The sequence below is a fragment of the Episyrphus balteatus genome, chromosome 4, assembly GCF_945859705.1.
Source record: "Episyrphus balteatus chromosome 4, idEpiBalt1.1, whole genome shotgun sequence".
Taxonomy (NCBI): domain Eukaryota; kingdom Metazoa; phylum Arthropoda; class Insecta; order Diptera; family Syrphidae; genus Episyrphus; species Episyrphus balteatus.
In genome coordinates, this window is record NC_079137.1 from 77437267 (window position 1) to 77456337 (window position 19071).

The 19071-nt window shown below is 29.8% G+C and overlaps 2 protein-coding genes across 2 annotated transcripts; both read right to left on the reverse strand.

Annotated features, from left to right (window-relative positions):
* Positions 1-525: 525 nt before the first annotated feature.
* Positions 526-3194, reverse strand: LOC129918548 (organic cation transporter protein-like). Its single transcript, XM_055999153.1, has 6 exons — positions 2912-3194; positions 2618-2846; positions 2398-2501; positions 1108-1877; positions 868-1049; positions 526-803 (listed from the first exon to the last, which is right to left on the reverse strand). The coding sequence occupies exons 1-6, from the start codon at positions 3130-3132 to the stop codon at positions 636-638; spliced, it is 1674 nt and encodes a 557-aa protein (XP_055855128.1). The 5' UTR covers positions 3133-3194; the 3' UTR covers positions 526-635.
* A 3300-nt stretch (positions 3195-6494) lies between these two features.
* LOC129918838 (solute carrier family 22 member 3-like) lies at positions 6495-12005 on the reverse strand. Its single transcript, XM_055999582.1, has 6 exons — positions 11523-12005; positions 11228-11459; positions 11068-11171; positions 7132-7901; positions 6895-7076; positions 6495-6836 (listed from the first exon to the last, which is right to left on the reverse strand). Exons 1-6 carry the CDS (start codon positions 11741-11743, stop codon positions 6660-6662), a joined length of 1686 nt encoding a protein of 561 aa, XP_055855557.1. The 5' UTR covers positions 11744-12005; the 3' UTR covers positions 6495-6659.
* Between the last annotated feature and the right edge of the window lie 7066 nt (positions 12006-19071).

The window sequence follows — 19071 nt, forward strand, 5'->3', positions numbered from 1 at the left end:
ACATTTCCCTTTTAAAAAAAAAAACACCCTTCTTTGAAATTGTTATTTTTTTTTTTGCAATAAATATTTATCCTTGTTCCACCTAAAAAAAACACCCTTTTATCAAAGGGCTCATTTTGTTTTATTCTTGGTTTGTTTTACACTCGGAATCAATGGCAATTTTTTAAATTATTACAGAATTTACATCTTCCTCGAAAAAACACCCTTTTATCCAAAATAATGTTATGGTTATCTAAATTCTTTGTTCCTATCCTTATTAACCAAATTTCAATGTGATACCATTTTTGTATTGAAGCAGAATTTTGCAATAGTCCACATCTTTTTTGTCATCCTTCTCGCTCCTCTTAAAAAAATAAACATTTTTCTTAAGAAAAACACCCTTTGACTCAAGAAGTTTTTGTTAAACCCTTTAGATTCTTAGTTTTTATAACAAATGACATTTTTTTTCACACGTAATTCAATCCATAAAAAACAGCCTTTCATCAAAAATATTTCCTCTTCCTTTTTGAATAAAAAAAAAATAACTTATTCCAAATACAAACTTTATTTCTTAAAATATCGTTTCGGTGTTTTACTTATAAGATATAATTAACTAATGTGTATATTCGACAGCTTTTACCCCCAAATTTCTATATTTAACTTTTTGGCTTCACTTCCTTATTTTTATCACCAATTCCTTTAGCTTCGTTCATTGTTGAAGGTAAAGCAGCATCAGTCGTTTCAGGGAACAATAATGCCGTAAAGGCTGACAATAAAGCAAAACATGAAAAAAGTATCACTGGTGCAGATTTGTTGAATTTTGCCTTCAAACAAAAAAATTGATAAATAAATAAAATTGTTTTAGTACAGAAAAATCTTTCTTCTTACCAAAAGTACAGTTTGTGGTGCAACCATTGAACCAATTCGCCCAAGCATTGAACACAATGATAACATTCTATTACGAATATTTGTTGGAAATATTTCAGAAGTGTAAAAATACAAAACTTGAAATGATATCGTAATGGCCATCTTCCCTACCAAAAACATTGATAACTGGAGAGCATATGACTCTGCAAAAAAAAAATGAATTTTTTAGAAACTTTCAAAATAAATAAGACTCAAACAAACCTTTTGGAACAAAAATCGTAGCTCCCAAACAAATTCCACAAATCAAAAGATACCCAAACAATGAAAATCGTCTTCCTAATCGATTTATTGTAAAATAAAGTATCATATACGCTGGAATTTCCACCAATGCCAAATACATAAAACTGTCGTACTTATTTCCACCCAAAAGTTGTGAATTCAAATTAAGCCCGTGATAGACTAAAACATTTGAAAACCAACACAATGCACAATTCACAATTCTCCAAGGAAACATTTTAAAAGCTTGTGTAATAGGAAACTCTGTCGCATTCACTTCTTCCAACTTGTACCGATTTTCCAATATCAATTTTTGAATTGTAACATCTGACAATTTTCGTTTATTAGTTTTAGCAGCTTGTCGAAGAATATCAGCAGCTTTTTCTTCTTCACCACGCGATAAAAGCCAACGAACACTCTCCGGTAGAAACCATAACAAAGCCAAATGAGCTAAAGCTGGTGCATAACCGATTCTTAAAATCCAACGCCAATTATGTGTACTTTTAGCAATAATAGCTAGGAGAATTTCACCAACACTATAAAACATTGGTAATATCGAATTACTAAGAACTCTTGCTTTTTGACCAAATAATTCAGCTCCAATAATAAAAAGTGTTGCATACATAACAGCACTACAAACATTTTCAAGAAATCCAAAAGTTAGAAACATGTAGTAATTTGGTGAAAAGGATCGAACTAATCCCAAAATTGCACTCATCGTCCCTCCAAATGCAACCAATGTTCGACGGCCATATCTAGAAATAGTAGAAACGGGCTTGAATTGAAGTCGTTAATTGATATATAAGTGTTTTAATAAAATAAAAATTTTAAAAATATATTTAAAATTTAAAAAAAAATAACCTTTTTCTGTAATTTAAAATTGCATTTATTTAATTTTTAAATTTAAGAAAAAGATCACAACATTATTTAAGTAAATAAATTTAAATAATGTTGTGAACTTTTTCTTAAATTTAAAAATAAAATAAATATAATTTTAAATAAAAAAAAAGTTTAATTTTTTAAATTTTAAATATTAAATTTAAAAACTTAAACTTTTTGTTTTTCTTTTTTTAATTATATTTATTTAATTTTTAAATTTAAGAAAAATATCACAACATTATTTAAGTAAATAAATTTAAATAATGTTGTGATCTTTTTCTTAAAATTAAAAATAAAATAAATATAATTTTAAATAAAACAAAAAGTTTAATTTTTAAAATTTTAAATATATTTAAAAAAAAAAAGAAGTCGTTAAGATATGACTTTAACCGGTACCTGTCAGAAAAATAACCCCCCAAAGGAGAACCAATAAATTGTCCAGCAATATTTATCGTCCCAACCATCGAAAGTTTCCAATCATCTGAGCAATAAATATTGAACTGTAATAATTAAAAATATTAAGTGGAAATTATTTTTAGATTAACAACTTAATTACTTATCATTCAATAATATGAATGACATTATCAAGATCGATAGATCTTGTGCGTTTACATACGTCATTTGATATGGTAAGTTCGTTATCACGAAATATAAAGTCTGTCCCGCAGTTTTCTTGGGAATTTTTGTTAAAATTTTCAGCAAAACATTTATCAGAATTAGTTCGGTTATAAGGAATATAACGATGGCATTTATCCAAATCTCCTGCGGAAGTTTGAGGAATGGAAAAATCCATCCAAGGTTGTTGGTAAATATTTGTTGATCCATCACATTCAGGAATTCGGCATCTGAAGACAATTTTTTTTTTTTTGAATCTCAAGACTTCACTTTTTGTTACAAAATTCATTCTTACCTATGAACTACAGAACTTGTTAGAAATATATACGAACACATTAAATAGGCATTAAATATCACTGGCGGAATGATGAGTGCATAATTACGCATTTGGAATTTTCCAAATTCACCAATACGAACTAATATCGCGTCTAAACCGAATTGATCTGACTGCGGCGGCGGTGGAGGTGTAGCGTCCTTGCCGCTTTCATTTGCACAACCGTTTTCAAGCTCAGTCATTGTTCGAATAATACTTACTACTAACCGACAGTCTGTTAGCACTCTGCTAAAAGTTAACTAAAGCCTTATAATTATTAAGTATACAAAAATAAAATACAAAATTGCGTGATCCAACTTTTAAAGTTGTTGTAGTAGTATTTAATTCATTGTAAACATTTTATAATCAAGATATCCACAATAACGCTTTTGGAATTTAGATTAATTTTGTATTTGTGTTCTGTCATGTCAAAAATAAAAGGTAAGTATTGATTGATAAAATTGACCATTTATCAATACTTTAACAATGAATGATTAAAATGTATTCTAACATGATGATTAAGGGAGGATTTTTTGAAAAGCTGTTGAGGTAGCTACACTTTAAAATCTTTTTCTTTGATATAACCACAAGATCTTAAGGAAGCCTTTGAAAGCTTTGTATTGTCTTAGAGTTTTGTTTTTCGTTTTCCTTATAGATGTGTACTTGTGTCCTAAGTCTAAAATTTATATCCAGGTATGCGTAAGCTAGTGCATTTGTATTGTCATAAAGTAAGATAATCTCAATTTTACGAAGGTTAGCTAAAAACCTAATAACATGTGTTTTTACCAAGCTTTAAAAGCTTTTTTTGTATACAAAACTGGCGGAAACTTTCTTGCGTTGCTTAGTTTATTTGAAATGTTTGTTATAATTTTTAACACTTGCATTTATACTAAACTCTTCGTCGAACCCCACTTGTGAAGCCGAAAGTGAAATAGTAAATTGTAAGAGTTTTGATCTCATTCAAAGTCATCACAACCGAAAAAAGAAGAAAAAGCTAAATGTTCTTAAAAATATATCAACATTTGGAAAATAGGTACGTTCCAAATCCTAAGCCTGAATAGTTAAACTTTACAAACTTTCTCAAAAAATGGTCCATGCATAAGAAATAGTATATGGGTACCTACTACCTACTTATAAAAGAGAATTAATACATACCTACATTATGTAACTAGTTTAGTTCACAAAATGATGTGGATAGAAAAAGTTCGTGCTTTACAATTTTTCAAGTAAAAGCATTTACCTTTTTTATGCTTATCACCCAATGTGAGGGGTAACTATAATTCAACTATTCGGTACCTGGATTTGGAACGTCCTCGTATTTTTGAACCCGACTTTATAATCGAACTTAAAAAAAAAAAAAAAAAAAACAGAATCACTAAAAGCTTACCATACTATATTTCTTTATCATCCTTTCATTTTTTTAAATTTTATTCTGTTTGTTGTTTCAGAATTGTAAGCAGGATGACAAAGCAATAGTGCTCCGAAAATCCATAAAAAGAGTTCGGATGACTAACTTTCTACATCGTGTAGATAAACGAAATACGAGAAAAAAAAGCAATTTTTTAATATTATTTTTATTTTCAAAGTCCAGTGGTCACTGTGGCGTATGCGCAACATTTTTTTTTTTTTGAAAAATAATTAAAACAATTTACGAAAAAAAGTGTCTGTATGAAACCTAAACTTGTTGCTTTACATAGGAACCCTTCGAAAATACACGGTTTTTTTGTGTGCTAGATCAACACGTTTTCACACTTCTCAGGATGCAATGACTGACTTTGACTGACGCTAAAAAACCAAAAAATAAATTGTCTCTAAAGCAGATGAACTGTTTGAAAACTCATACGTTAATTCTTGTATGTATGAAATGAATGTATGAAAAAAAAGTGTAAACAAGAAGGAGCCAGGTTATCGTGTGTTGAAATTAAATATGACACAAAAACACTGAGATATTATAACCCCCCATGAATGTGCAAAATTAGAAGCTTTTGCGATAACGATAACTTTGCTGGTCACAATCGTGCCTCTTGACATTTTATAAAAAAAGAAAATATTTCAGGGTCAAGATTCTGGGTTTAAGAAGCTCATTAAATCTCTCTTTTTTTACATTTTTGCAACTAGAGTTTAGTTTCATGAAAAATATGAGGTTTTCAAAAAACTAATAGCCTGTATCGCCTAGGGCAAATGATATTATTACCCAAAGGTATTTCAAAAAATTTAGGTAATTAAAAATTTTGAAAAAAAAAACTGTTATCAAAGAATATATGTAAAACATTACCTACTAATAAAGTAGAGACTTTAAGCTTGCAATTCGCATGGGCGACTATATTTTTAACAATTATACGGTCATTTTAAAATTCGCTTAAATTTGTAATTTTTTTTTTATTTGGTCCTATAATTTTTTACCTCCAACAAAATGCTTAAATAATACCTAGTTTAAGAACTAATATTATTTTTAAACTATGGCGATTACGAAAGCAATATAATATGTATTATTTTTTGCAATATCTTGCGGTAAAAAGGGTTGGGGTCGAAATTCTGTATGTTGCAAAATTCTGTATTCAAAATACTGTATGCCAATATACTGTATGTCAAAATTCTGTATGTGCAAAATGCTGTACGAACAAAATTCTGAAAGTCAAAATTCTGTATAGCAAAATTCTGGTTGGTCAAAATACTGTATTTCAAAATTTTGTATTTCAAAATTCTGTAAAAATGCTGTAAAAAAGTGCGAGCGCACTTTTTTACATTATCAAAACGATATTTTTTACAGCATTTTTACAGAATTTTGAAATGCAGATATATTTAAAAGAGGGTTTACTATGAATTTCTAAGAGATCAACTTTATAAAGAGGCAAACTAGGTACTTTATTAGGAGCTACGGAAAAAAGAGAGAGAAAACAAAACTACACTTATTTAAAAAAAAAAACAAACTGAATTAAACCACGTTGCATACCTAAAACGGATTGAAAAAAAATGAAATTTATATTGATTATGAAATTTTTTTTGTAAAATGTATTTTGTATGTTTAAAAAAAATTTGATTTGTGTTCCTAGAATTGATTTACTTTTTTACTTTAATAATTATTTTTGTATAAAATTACAACTTTACTGTCAATAATTATATTTAGAGCTAGTATTTAGTGTTTTTTTTATCAAAGGAAATTTCTTTAAAAATACTGTATTGAAAATACAGTATTTTGCCGTACAGAATTTTACAAAACAGAATTTTGCAAGTCAGTATTTTGTTCATACAGTATTTTGACGTACAGAATTTTGTATTTGCAGTATAATGACGAACAGAATTATGGTCTTACAGTATTTTGACCCCACAGAATTTTGTCAAAAATCAAAAGTATGGAGTTTGTCTAAAGGTCTATCTTTACAGAATCAATATGTTTTTTGGAATGTTAAGCTTATACCACATTAAATCAATTATTATTGAAATTCTATCAAAAAATACCAGGAAATGAAAATATCTCTTTGTTGTCATTTTCGCATTTCAAAGTTCTTTGCTTGTATCAGCGTTGATTAGTAAAAAATAAAAAGAAAGTTTTTATACAATAATTTTAAATTTACTATCACTATTTTAAAATAATTTTTACCTTAAATCTAAACTTAAAACATATAAATAAGCTTATTTTAGAATCTTATTGTGATGATTAGATTTATATATGAGGATATTGTAACTAAACAATTATAATTTATATGAGAAAAAATAACTAATCTTAAAACTACAAATTCCCTGTTTCAGCTTCTTTAGCTTTTTTCTTTTGGCCAATTCCTTCGGCTTCAAGCATTGTTGTTGGTAATATCACATCAGTTGTTTCAGGGAACATAAGTGCCATGAAACCTGATACTAGAGCACATACCGAGAATAGTATCGCTGGTGATGGTTCATAATACTTTGCCTGTATAAAATAAATTTTAAAACCTCAAAGTTCAAAACGCATTAAAACTTCAACCTACCATAAGTGGTGTTTGTGGCGCCACCATTGATCCAATTCGTCCAAACATCGAACAAAACGACAGTAAACTATTCCGAACATTTGTGGGAAATATTTCCGACGTGTAAAAGTATAAAACTTGAAATGATGCAGTAATTGCCAACTTTCCAAGAAGGAACAATGTCAAATTGAGACCATACATGCCTTAAAAATATATGTTTTTAAACTTTAACGAAATCACTGATTTTTTAAAACTTACCACTTGGAATAAATATAGTAGCTCCAATACAAATTCCACATATCACTAAATATCCAAATAATGAATATCTCCTGCCATATCGATCCATTGTTAAAAATGGTATTAAAAATCCTGGAATCTCAATCAGCGATATATAAATGAAATTATCATATTTATTCCCGCCAAGTGATACAGCATTCAAACTCAGTCCATAGTAAACCAAAACATGTGTGAACCAACATAAAGCACAATTTGTTATCCTCCAGAAAAGTGTTTTAAAAGCTTCTTTAATCGGAAACCTTCCCTCATCAGCTTGGGCTAATTTGAACTTATTCTCCAAAAGAAGTTTATCTATACTATGATCAGATAGCTTCCGTTTGTTAACTTTCGCGACTTTTTGTAGAACCTTTTTGGCTTTTTCTTCTTCACCTTGCGATAGCAACCATCGAACACTTTCTGGAAGAATCCATAGGAAAGCAATGTGTCCCAATGCCGGAATGTAAAGTATTTGTAGGATAGTTCGCCAATTGGGGAAATACTTAGCCACAACTGCAAGTAACACTTCACCAATGGCATAGAATATGGTAATAAGAGAACAGGCGGGAACTCGTACCTTTGGGCCAACTAATTCTAGCGCGAGAATGAAGACAGTTGCATAAAGGGTGCTTCCACAAAGATTATCGAGGAACTCAAATGTCAGGAACATGTAGTAGTTTGTTGAAAAGGATCGTAGTATACCCATCAAAGCACTTAGAAAACCTCCCACTGCCAGCATAGTTCGGCGGCCATATCTAAAAATAAAAATCTAAGTTAGAATTTTTTTGATTGGAGTCGCTGTAAATAAAAAAAAAATTAGTTCATTACTTTTGCCGCTAGAGGGCAACACATTTAATGTAATGTAAAGTTACATAGTATTATAACCACCGGACAAGCAAGACGCTCTTAATGATAACTCATTTGTCGAAATACGATAAGCAATTTAGAAGTTATGATTGAACAGGTGAACATGCATTAGGAAAAAAACGTCAAATACGTTTGAAAAAGCCAGCTTACAGTATTTTTAAAAAAATTATCAGCTATTCATATCATAATTACTATTCCGTAATTTTTCATACATCATTTTGTACTAAGAAGATGAGCTGTTTTAAACCTCATTAAAATAAAACAGAACTAATTAATAATAAAAAACTAATTTAAAATAATCATACTCCCACTGTATAACGGTTTTTCTGTTGTTGTTTTAAATTATGTGCTCTTTTGACCCGCCTATTATTTTGTTATTTTTAGCTCTCAGTTGCATCTAAGTCATTCTATTATCTCAAAATAAAGCAAAAGTTGCTCAAGAATAATACAAAAGCATTTCGATCGAAATCAAGCTACTACAGCTATATACGAGCTATTTGTGCATTGCTATTGTTTTCAAACAAAATAATGAGCTACTCGAGGAAACAATATGTGTTATGTAGATATTCCCAGAAGCATAACTAACATTGACATTGGTCCAGTGTCAGTTTAGTCAGCAGTTAGATCAGAGCTTACGAATGTAGGTATACCTCTTAATTATAAGACTTCCTGCAGTGTTATTACAGTACTGTGTAAAAACAAAAATAGAATTGAAAAGGCAAAGTTAAGGTTAAGTTTAATAAAGTTTGTATTTAGATACAGTTCATGGCTTAAAATACCTACCATAGTTTAATTTATAGTCCGAAATGCCAGTTTTTGAAAATTTATCTTGAAGCTTAAAATTTTAAGAAATTTTTCACTGTAACTGATCAACAAACTTAAAAAAAAATCTGTGATGATAAAATTTTCAAATTTCAAAAGTTGTTACTTAGCTACACTCATAAAACTTGGCAAAAAGTTTGTTTTTGGATCAAGACGGAAGGGTGTTTTTCGCGGACAAGAGGGAGGGGGTGAAGGTAAAAAATATAGTGAAAAAATTGTTTGTCGAATATCATCATATGACACATGTTTTTGAGGTATTTGTTGCTGCTAAATCTAATGACATACAAAACGAAAAAAAACACTCTTTCACCTAACTGTTTTTTATGAAAACTCTTTAGTTTTGCTTTCTATCCCAAATTAAAAGTTTTCACTATTTTTTTTCACTAAAAAAAAAAAAAAAACATAATATAATCTCATAGACACTTTCACCAAGTTTGAAAAAAAAAAAATAACAAAATTTATGTAAGCTGTTATGATACCTTTCTCACACATAACTCAACCCCTCAAAAAAACACCCTTTCATCAAAAATTCTCCTTAACCCTCTGTAGGCACACCTCATTTTTGCGAATTTATTTTATACTTATTCATGTCGCTAGAACTTTTTTCGATCTCACAATTTTTTAGAGAATCATATATGAAATTGATGTAGAATTTGATGAGGAATTCGAATATTGTATTCACAATTCAAAAAAATTTGTTTTCACCCTTATAAAGACACTTTTTTGTGACCACTTTTAATTTTTGTCCTGCCAATTTCGCACCCGTGTGTCGACAGAGGGTTAAAATTTTTTGAATGCTTTCTCCCTGCTTTATTAAAAACCTGCAAAATCTTTCCCTTCAAATACAAAATTTTGCAATTTATAGCATTATTTCATTGATTATGTCCAATTGACAAAAGTAAAATAAAAAATAAGAAAAAAAACTTATACCTACTGCAAATAAGCAACCACACCTCAAAGCAACTTTTGGGTTATTTCACGACTAAAGCTTAAAGAGTCCTTTCATTTAAGTCTCAATCAATGGGTTTGGAGGAATTTCAAAAAATGATTTTTTTTTCGGCAAGGGGCACCTTGGATTTATTTTTCGAGAATCCAAAGAAAATAGATTTGTAATTCTTACCTAAATGGGTAGGCCACTATACTGTTGCATGGGGAAATGCTCTAAAATTTCAGTGGATTGTGTTGATTAACACATTGGTTTATTTCTTTTCGAGTTGATTTATGATATTTCTTAAATCAATATTGTCTATGAAATAAAAAAACTCACTTACGATAGGATATAATACAAATAGTTAGTTTCTATGGAATGTCAACGAACGTTCTTTTCACTTCAAGGTTCAATTTACAATGAAATATTCAATGAAAAGTGGTATGCGTCAAATATTCAGATGTATATTCCACAGTACTAAACTACCTACCTACCTATTTTCAATTGAAGTTGTTTTATAAGAGAATTCTAATTTTTCATATAACGCACTCTCAATCTTTCATTGTAGAACGCATTTGAAATATCAAGGAAATAGAAAGTTTTTTATTTTTCAATTACTTGGATATAAAAGTTGTGAAACTTAAAGTAAAAATTTGACACCAAGTTTTTACTAAATTAATGTTTTATTTTTGTCAAATGCACAATAACTTTTCATGCAAAAAGCTTTAAGACGCAAATTATATTTACAAATGTTATCAAAACCATTACATTCCACAAGTTAAATAATAATTATTTCACTTTGTTTCGCATTTTTCACAGGATCTGTTTTCCACTTTTTTTAATGATTTCAGCATTTGCATACAGTTTTCAAGCTTATAATCTTGACTAAAACATATTTTTGAACACTGGTGTACAATATTCACTTTCATTCACACCGGGACGTGTTTGTATAACAATTGATTTGGTTTACAATATGACAGTAATTATCCCATATATCTTCATCAAAAAAAAACAGACAAATTCTATAAGTTAAATTACCTGTTAAATTATCTATCGCCATACAATTCACTTTTGTTCAATTATATCAACAAAAAAACTTAAACATCTTGTTTTGAAAAAAAAAAAAAAATCAAAATTCCTCAAAGTTAATTAACGGAAACAAAAATTGGAAAGCAATTTGTAAATTTACATAAAATTAGTTAACATTCGCGACACTAAATATAAACGGCCGGTTTTTTGAACTTGTAAAAAGGAAGTTAACCGGAATCGATTTCTCCCATCAATTTCTTATTTTTCTTTCTCACCTGTCTGCAAAAAATCCACCCAATGGTATTCCAATAAACTGTCCAATATTATTGACCGTTCCAACCATCGATAGTTTCCATTCGTCCGAGCAATAAATACCAAACTATAAAGATTATCAATCTATTTTTAGGAAATCTTTACACTTTGATCAGTTCTTACGTCATTCGAAATGGTCAATTCTTTATCACGAAATATTAAATCAGTACCACATTTCTCTTCAAGGCTTCGATTGAAATTCTCAGCTAGACAGAAATCAGCTGCAAGACTGCGATTGTAGGCCATATAGCGATTACAACTCTCCAAATCACCTCCTGTCTTAAGAGGGATTGAAAAGTCTGTCCATGGTTCTAAATAGGAACTTTCAGGTCCATCACATTCTGGTACACGACATCTATCCAAAAGGGAAAAGATTGAAGATCACAAAAATTGAGGTAGTACAAAATTTAAATCGCACCTATGAACCACTGTACTCGCGGTAAAAACGTATGTTACCGAAAAAATTGCATTGAATAGCATAGGAATACATATTAAGAGGTAATTGATTAATTGGAACTTTCCGAATTGTCCAATTCGAACTAGAATTGCATCTAAACTAAAATCTTCCGAGTCAACATTGGAAGTAGTTGTTGTCGTTGGAGACGTCGCTGTTGTAGCACTATTCCTAACACCGGTCATAATTACGGATCACTTCACTATTGCCTCAAAATGTGTGTTAATGTGAGACTCGGAGAGCAACTTGTGTGGCAGCAAGCGATACCACCTTCTCGATTGAGGTCGCTTTATGAAATAAGCTGAATAAGTTTTAGCAAGTGTGTCTTGACTGCTGCCTACATAAAGTTAAGCGCTTTTTTTTGCACTTATGGAGAAGAGGGCTTGTGACTTGAATGCTACATTTTTAATCTGTACTCGTGTGTCACACTCATCAACGCCACCACCGCTCAACAGGTGTGATTTGATTAAGATGTTTGATACACAGCCCACACACGTTCATCAATTATTTTGCTAAATAATGTAGTTTACATTTATTTGAAATATCAATTTTTTTGTTATAAAATAATTGATACCGGCGGCGAGTCATGATTGATAATGTATCAACGTGAACTTTAGATGGTTTTGAGTGACGCGCAATAGATTATTGGAAAGGTTGAAGCTTTTTTAATTCGTCAAAAAAATAAAAATTAGTATTTAATTTTGTTTGATTGTTTTCGCTTTTTGATATATGTACTCGTATGATTGATACGTTTTATTGTTAATTTTATTGTTTGCTGATTAAAAACAGCAGTTGGTAGTTTGTAATTGTTTTCTTAGAAATAATAATAAGCATTTGAGAAGAAAAATCGGTAATTTTTTGTTATACATTTGCGTTTTTTTTTTTTATTGTTGCGGGTGTGACAAATTATTGAATCAATATTAAAATTGATAGAATTGAGTTAAGAGAAAAATACATGGGGTGTCCTTATAACAACATTTACCATTAATTGCAAATAACTTGAATTTGTTTGAATATTCAAAGTTGAGTTTTGGTGTGACCTTGAAAAACACAATTTTCGAATGAGAAATCAAAATTCCTTATTTTTCCCGCAAATCATTATGTGAAATATTTTTCAAATGTTTATAAAAATATTAATCTTCGGTATCCGTTCCAGAATAATAAAAAAACAAAAAAAAATATTCGTTACGGGTGTGACAAAATTGATATTTATTGCTTTTTTCCTAGACTTTTTAGAATTATGTTTGAGGTTCTTAAAGTATTAATATTCAAAAAAAAAAAAGTCTGGGAAAAAATTCAGTCCGTTTATATAAACATGATATAAAGATGAAAAAGCGATTTTGTTTGCTATAAATATTTTTTTTTGTTAGCATAAAAATTACTTAAAAAGCTGTTATTTTGTTTTTGTGTATTCAGATGTTAAAATTTCGATAAATATTTGATATAAAAATTCTTTCTAGGAACACTTTAAATATATTTTTAAAAGTTTGAAGCTTTTATTGAACTAATCAAATATGAACTTATTTATTGTTTTTACGTTTTGATAGTAATTTTTTGACAGATTGGCAGGTTTTTTTTTTTAAGATAATGGTTGAATAAAATTCTCTCTAAGCAAAGGAGAAAATTCAAGATTAGTCTATCATGGGCTTCAGTCCTTTAACTCGATGTTAGTCATATTTAGTATTTTTTAAGATAAGTGGCAGAAAACATTTAAGCTACCAAGTTCAATCTTTAAAAGAAGATCATTAAAGCATGAATATTGAATCAATTACGATTGTTGTTTATCTTGATGGCCTTACAATTCAAAGCAACTTTTACTCTAAGAGCAAGAACGTGCGACAGTGTTGTTTTTTTGATGCCTACCTATACGCATACAAAAAACAAGTCAGGCAGCTCTAGTAGGTCAAAGCAAACAACAGAAAACTGCCCTTATCTAAGAAATGTGTGAATTCAAAATCTGAACTAGATGTCTAAGTCACGGTCGAACATTTTGTATTAGCCATTCATTTGTTAAATTGAAAAAAAAAAAAATATATATATATATATGTATTACTCATACACCTCAGTGACCGTAGCTTTGAAGATGTATGCATTTATAAATACAAAAATGATATCGATGAAAAAAAGTTAAACTAGTCGACCTTTGTTGGCCATTCACCGACCTTTAGAAATTATAATGTTGAATAAAGACATGAATTTATAATACTTCGAGCTGACAAGGAACATGCATTTTCTCATGATAGTGATAATCTTGGAGACTATGTCAACTCCTCCCAAGAAGCAGTTTTCTTAAACAAGAAACTCCTTTGTGATAATTTACTGCAAAAAAGTTATGAATTTGGTATATTTGTTGTTTTTTTTTTAAGACCTTTGAAAGCGAGATAAGCTTATTTTTCGCTCTTCTTTAAACATGCAACAGTTTTGTGCATACAAAAATATAAAAAAAAAATTGAAAATTTTAACTTTTACCTTCACAATTCAAAATTTTAGAACTGCATATTAATTATTACTTATTTCTTGTTTATTTTTTTTTTCTTTTTAAAAAACTTTAAATTTATGTGAAAAGCTTTTAAGTTCTTCCTCAAAAAGAAATACGTGTGAGTTCGTCGAAGTTTATGTTTTTTATTAGGGAAATCTAATAAAAATTAACTATTTGGAATGAAATAAATCTTTTACGATTTTCTCAACGCTCTACACACTTATTTACTGTTCCTAAGATTTTTAAGAACATAATGTAGATAAGACTCAACAGTCATGGAATAAAAAATAAAATGCACGACTGGGGTCGCACGTACTTGCTCTTGCAGTTTAAAACACTTTTATGTTGGTTTACTTGTAGATTTTAAGAGCTGCCTCTATATAAATTTAAAGAAATTTTGTTGATGTTGGAGAAGAGCCGACATTTAGGACAAAATTTTGAAAAATTTGTATGGGAGGTACACTTTTTTGACTTTTTTGAGAAAAACTAAAAATGCAGTTTTATTGCAATTGCTTCAAATATTACGTCTGCAAAGTTTAATCAAAATCGTTAGAGCCGTTTTTGAGTTATTTGGTTTGCATTGAAAAATTTGTATGGGAGGTACACTTTCTAAGCGAGATATAAAAAAACAAAAAAAACCAACTTTCAGAATTCCATAAAAATCATCTGTACCAAATTTGAAGAAAATCCGTCCACCCGTTTAGGCTGTGGAAATGTGTACAGATGGACGTACAGACGCACAGACGCACGAACGGAATTGCGAGACTCACTTTTTTGGAATTCTCCATCATCGTAATGTTGGTTTTGATTAAAATCTCAAAAATTTTTTTCGACACGAAACCAATACTTGCCCTATAGATACGGTGACCATCCGTCCCGGTTTACCCGGGACTGTCCCGTATTTCTACAGCTTGTCCCGGGTTTTTATTTAAGAAACCCGGGACGTATAAGTGTCCCGTATTTTGTAATTTGTGACGTGATTGTCCCGTATTTGAACATTCTCTGATTTTTGTATTCAATATTTTAAATACTTTGTACGGAAAACAAGAAAACAGTGGCTGGAAATTAAATACGCTTCTGAAGCAAAACGAACATTTTTCTAAGTCTCCAAAGTCAAAAAAATCATGTGTGCAATTCACACGTGGTAGAAGTGAAACCTTAAAAAATCATTTTTCTTGCAAAAAAAAAAAATAGAAAAAATCTACCTATTTTTATTCTATCACCTTCAAATCCATGTTTTTTATATGACAACCTATATAAATTTTATATCATCTGAAAGCTTATTGTCTAAACTCAAAATATATATATCGATCAGGTCTATCAGACATCTACAAAAAGACCTAGAATTTTTTTAACTCGATCAATTTCCATCAAAAAAAGCGAAAAAAACACGTATTTTTGTCTTCTCACGCTATTAAATCCATTTTCTTCCCTAACAACCTATAACAACCTACACCATCTGAAAGCTTATTGTCTTAGCTCAAAATATATATATCGATCAAGTCTATGAGCCATCTACAAAAAGAGCTAGAATTTTTTGAACTCGATCAAATTTCATCAAAAAAAGCAAAAAAAACATTTATTTTTATGTTCTCATGCTATTAATTCAATTTTTTTGTTTAACAACCTATAAAAAATTTTATACCATGTGAAAGCTTATTGTTTCACCTTGTATAAAGATACATAAATCTTATTTCAAAGATGTCTACAAGAGAAGTTAGAATTTTTTAAAGTCAACCATGTCGAATTTCCAGACTGAGATTACGGTACTTCCTACACTGGTAGCTGGTCATTGCCAACAGATCTCCACAGGTGTTTTGAGGTATTTTTAATTTTTTTTCAATTTAAGATTGTGTAACTTGTAGAGCACGTAAAGTTTTGTGTGATATATCAAATAAAAGGTTATGTTATCAGCATGCGTATTAAAGTTAAATCAAATTTATATGTGCACTAGATCAAAAGATATAACGTGTGTTGGAAAAGAACATCTTTTTACCGTTATCTCCGAATTTTGAATATGAAATTAATTGAAATTTTGTACATTTATAATTTATTTAATTACCTATCTACAGTACAAATTTCATTCATCCATCTATTAAAACAAAAAAGTTATAAAAAGTTGAAGTCGTGTCGCGTTTTCGTTTCATCTTGTTTCAAATCACTACGATACTAAAGAAGTTTTCACTTCAAAAACTTTTGCTGCAAGAAAAATTACCTGTACAAATAAGTGGGAGTGACAAACGATTGAAAAATCTCTATATATTCCAGCACAGGTAAGAATTTCGTTACCTATGCTGCGTATTGTGCAACGAAAAGCAAAATTTTCGTTTGCGATTTCATTGTGCTGGTTTTGTACGAAAATTTTCGTTTCGCCTCTAGACTACGTATTAGTTTTTTTTAAATGTTCGTCAATTATTTAGTTCCAGCTTCTGTTTGTCAGGTTGCTACACCATGTTTTCGAATAAAGAACAACATATGGAAGAGTAAAGAACCCCAACCCAAATTAGTTTCAAAACTTTTAAGGAAATGTTAAAAGTTGTGTAAAAGATCATACAATTTCAAAATCATTTAAAATAAAATTAAAATGTCTCTCCCGATTTTGATTAAAATAATATTTTCTTAGAAATAATTAACAGACATTTTTATAAAACCATTTTTTGATTTCTGATTCGACTTAAATGATTTCAACAAAAACGCTCCCATAAAATCGTTTAGGAAATCTTGATATCAAAATAATTAAAAAATTATGAAAACTCATTTAAAAAAATTAATTTTTTTATTGAAAAATCAATATTTTCAAAACGATCCAACTAATTTTTTATCTGTCCCGGGTTTCGCTTCCAGAAATATGGTCACCGTACCTATAGAGCAAGTAAAAATGCCAATCACTCAATAATAAAAAAAAAACTACAGTAAAACCCGGATAAGTGCCTTTAAGAACTAAAATTTTAAGGATTTTTTCATATAAAATTAATCTTTTAAGTACCTTTCGCTTAACTGCCTTCCCCGCTTAATTGCCTGGCTTTTCAAATACTTAGAATTGAATTTACTTGCAAAAAATTCTTGAAAGTACACATTTGAAACAAGTTTGAACTGCAAGAAAAACTTCGTTTTCTAAACCGCTTCAAAATTCAAAAATTCTACTAAAGGTAGAAATTAACTAGTAGTTTAAACTTTCAAAGTAATTTTGTTTTGTGAAGATTTAGCTCAGGGAAATTAGTCAAAATATGGGCATGAAATCGCATTTTTCGCGGGACAAAATTTTTTTCATGAAATGTGTTCGGATGGTTGTCCTTATCATAAAAGTCAATTTGTTGGCATAATTGGAGGTTGGGAACAACCGCCATCTTGGAAAAGAGATTGGTATCGTTTTTATTGAATAGCTCCATTGTTATTCATTTTAACAAAAAATGACAAAGGTAAGACTTATTAACAATAAAATTATCTAAGAAATGATGTACAAAACAATTCCGTGAGTTGATTAAATAAAATTTTATAGTTGGTCAAAGTGCGGGTTTGTATCGCAAGGTTGGGACAAAATGACATTTTTTCATATATCTGACGAACTTTTGATTTGTTTGGATAATTCTTGAAGAATGAATTGTAGTACTTATAATTACCTATAAAATAAGCCCACAATCGTTATTGTCACCATCGTATTGTAGAAGTAATCTAACTCCGAAACTCTCCATGTACTAGTCAAAAGTAAGAAAAAAGCTGTTTTTTTGCTAGTAGGCCGAGAAAATTTTGGGAGTAGAGGTATAACCAAAATATAAGTACGCAGTTTTGCAGCCATACGCGTGTTAATGTCGATTTCGAAGGTCTGACAACTCTAATTTTGTGCTTTATACGGTTTTTGGGGGGTTAAATAACGTAAGTTTTCCAGTTAATGTGAATGGGCTAAATTTATACTATTTGAAATTATAAATATACAAGCTGATGCTCTATTATTTTTCCTAAATCTGGACACCTCAATCTCGGCTATGGGGTTAATAGAACTCACGATATAAGCTTTTTAACTAACCATATCAGGCTTTTCAATTCAAATAAACAAACAAAAATCTAAACAAAAAAAGCTTCTAAAACATAATCGTATAAACGGCTTATATATAGTTCTATTGGTCACATCCTCAAGATTGGGGTGTTCAGATTTAGGAAAAATAATAGAGCATCGGCTTGTATATTTATAATTTCAAATAGTATAAATTTAGCCCATTCACATTAACTGGAAAACTTACGTTATTTAACCCCCCAAAAACCGTATAAAGCACAAAATTAGAGTTGTCAGACCTTCGAAATCGACATTAACACGCGTATGGCTGCAAAACTGAGTACTTATATTTTGGTTATACCTCTACTCCCAAAATTTTCTCGGCCTACTAGCAAAAAAACAGCTTTTTTCTTACTTTTGACTAGTACATGGAGAGTTTCGGAGTTAGATTACTTCTACAATACGATGGTGACAATAACGATTGTGGGCTTATTTTATAGGTAATTATAAGTACTACAATTCATTCTTCAAGAATTATCCAAACAAATCAAAAGTTCGTCAGATATATGAAAAAATGTCATTTTGTCCCAACCTTGCGATACAAACCCGCACTTTGACCAACTATAAAATTTTATTTAATCAACTCACGGAATTGTTTTGTACATCATTTCTTAGATAATTTTATTGTTAATAAGTCTTACCTTTGTCATTTTTTGTTAAAATGAATAACAATGGAGCTATTCAATAAAAACGATACCAATCTCTTTTCCAAGATGGCGGCTGTTCCCAACCTCCAATTATCCCAACAAATTGACTTTTATGATAAGGACAACCACCTGAACACATTCCATGAAAAAAATTTTGTCCCGCGAAAAATGCGATTTAAATTACTAATTTCCCTGGGCTAATTATGTTTTTAGTAATCAAACATGTTTTTTTTAATTATTAAATAATTATAGAGATAAGTGCCTATGAGCACTTAAGCGGGTTTTTGTAAGTACCTTACCCGCTTTTAAGGTGAGGTACTTATCCGGGTTTTACTG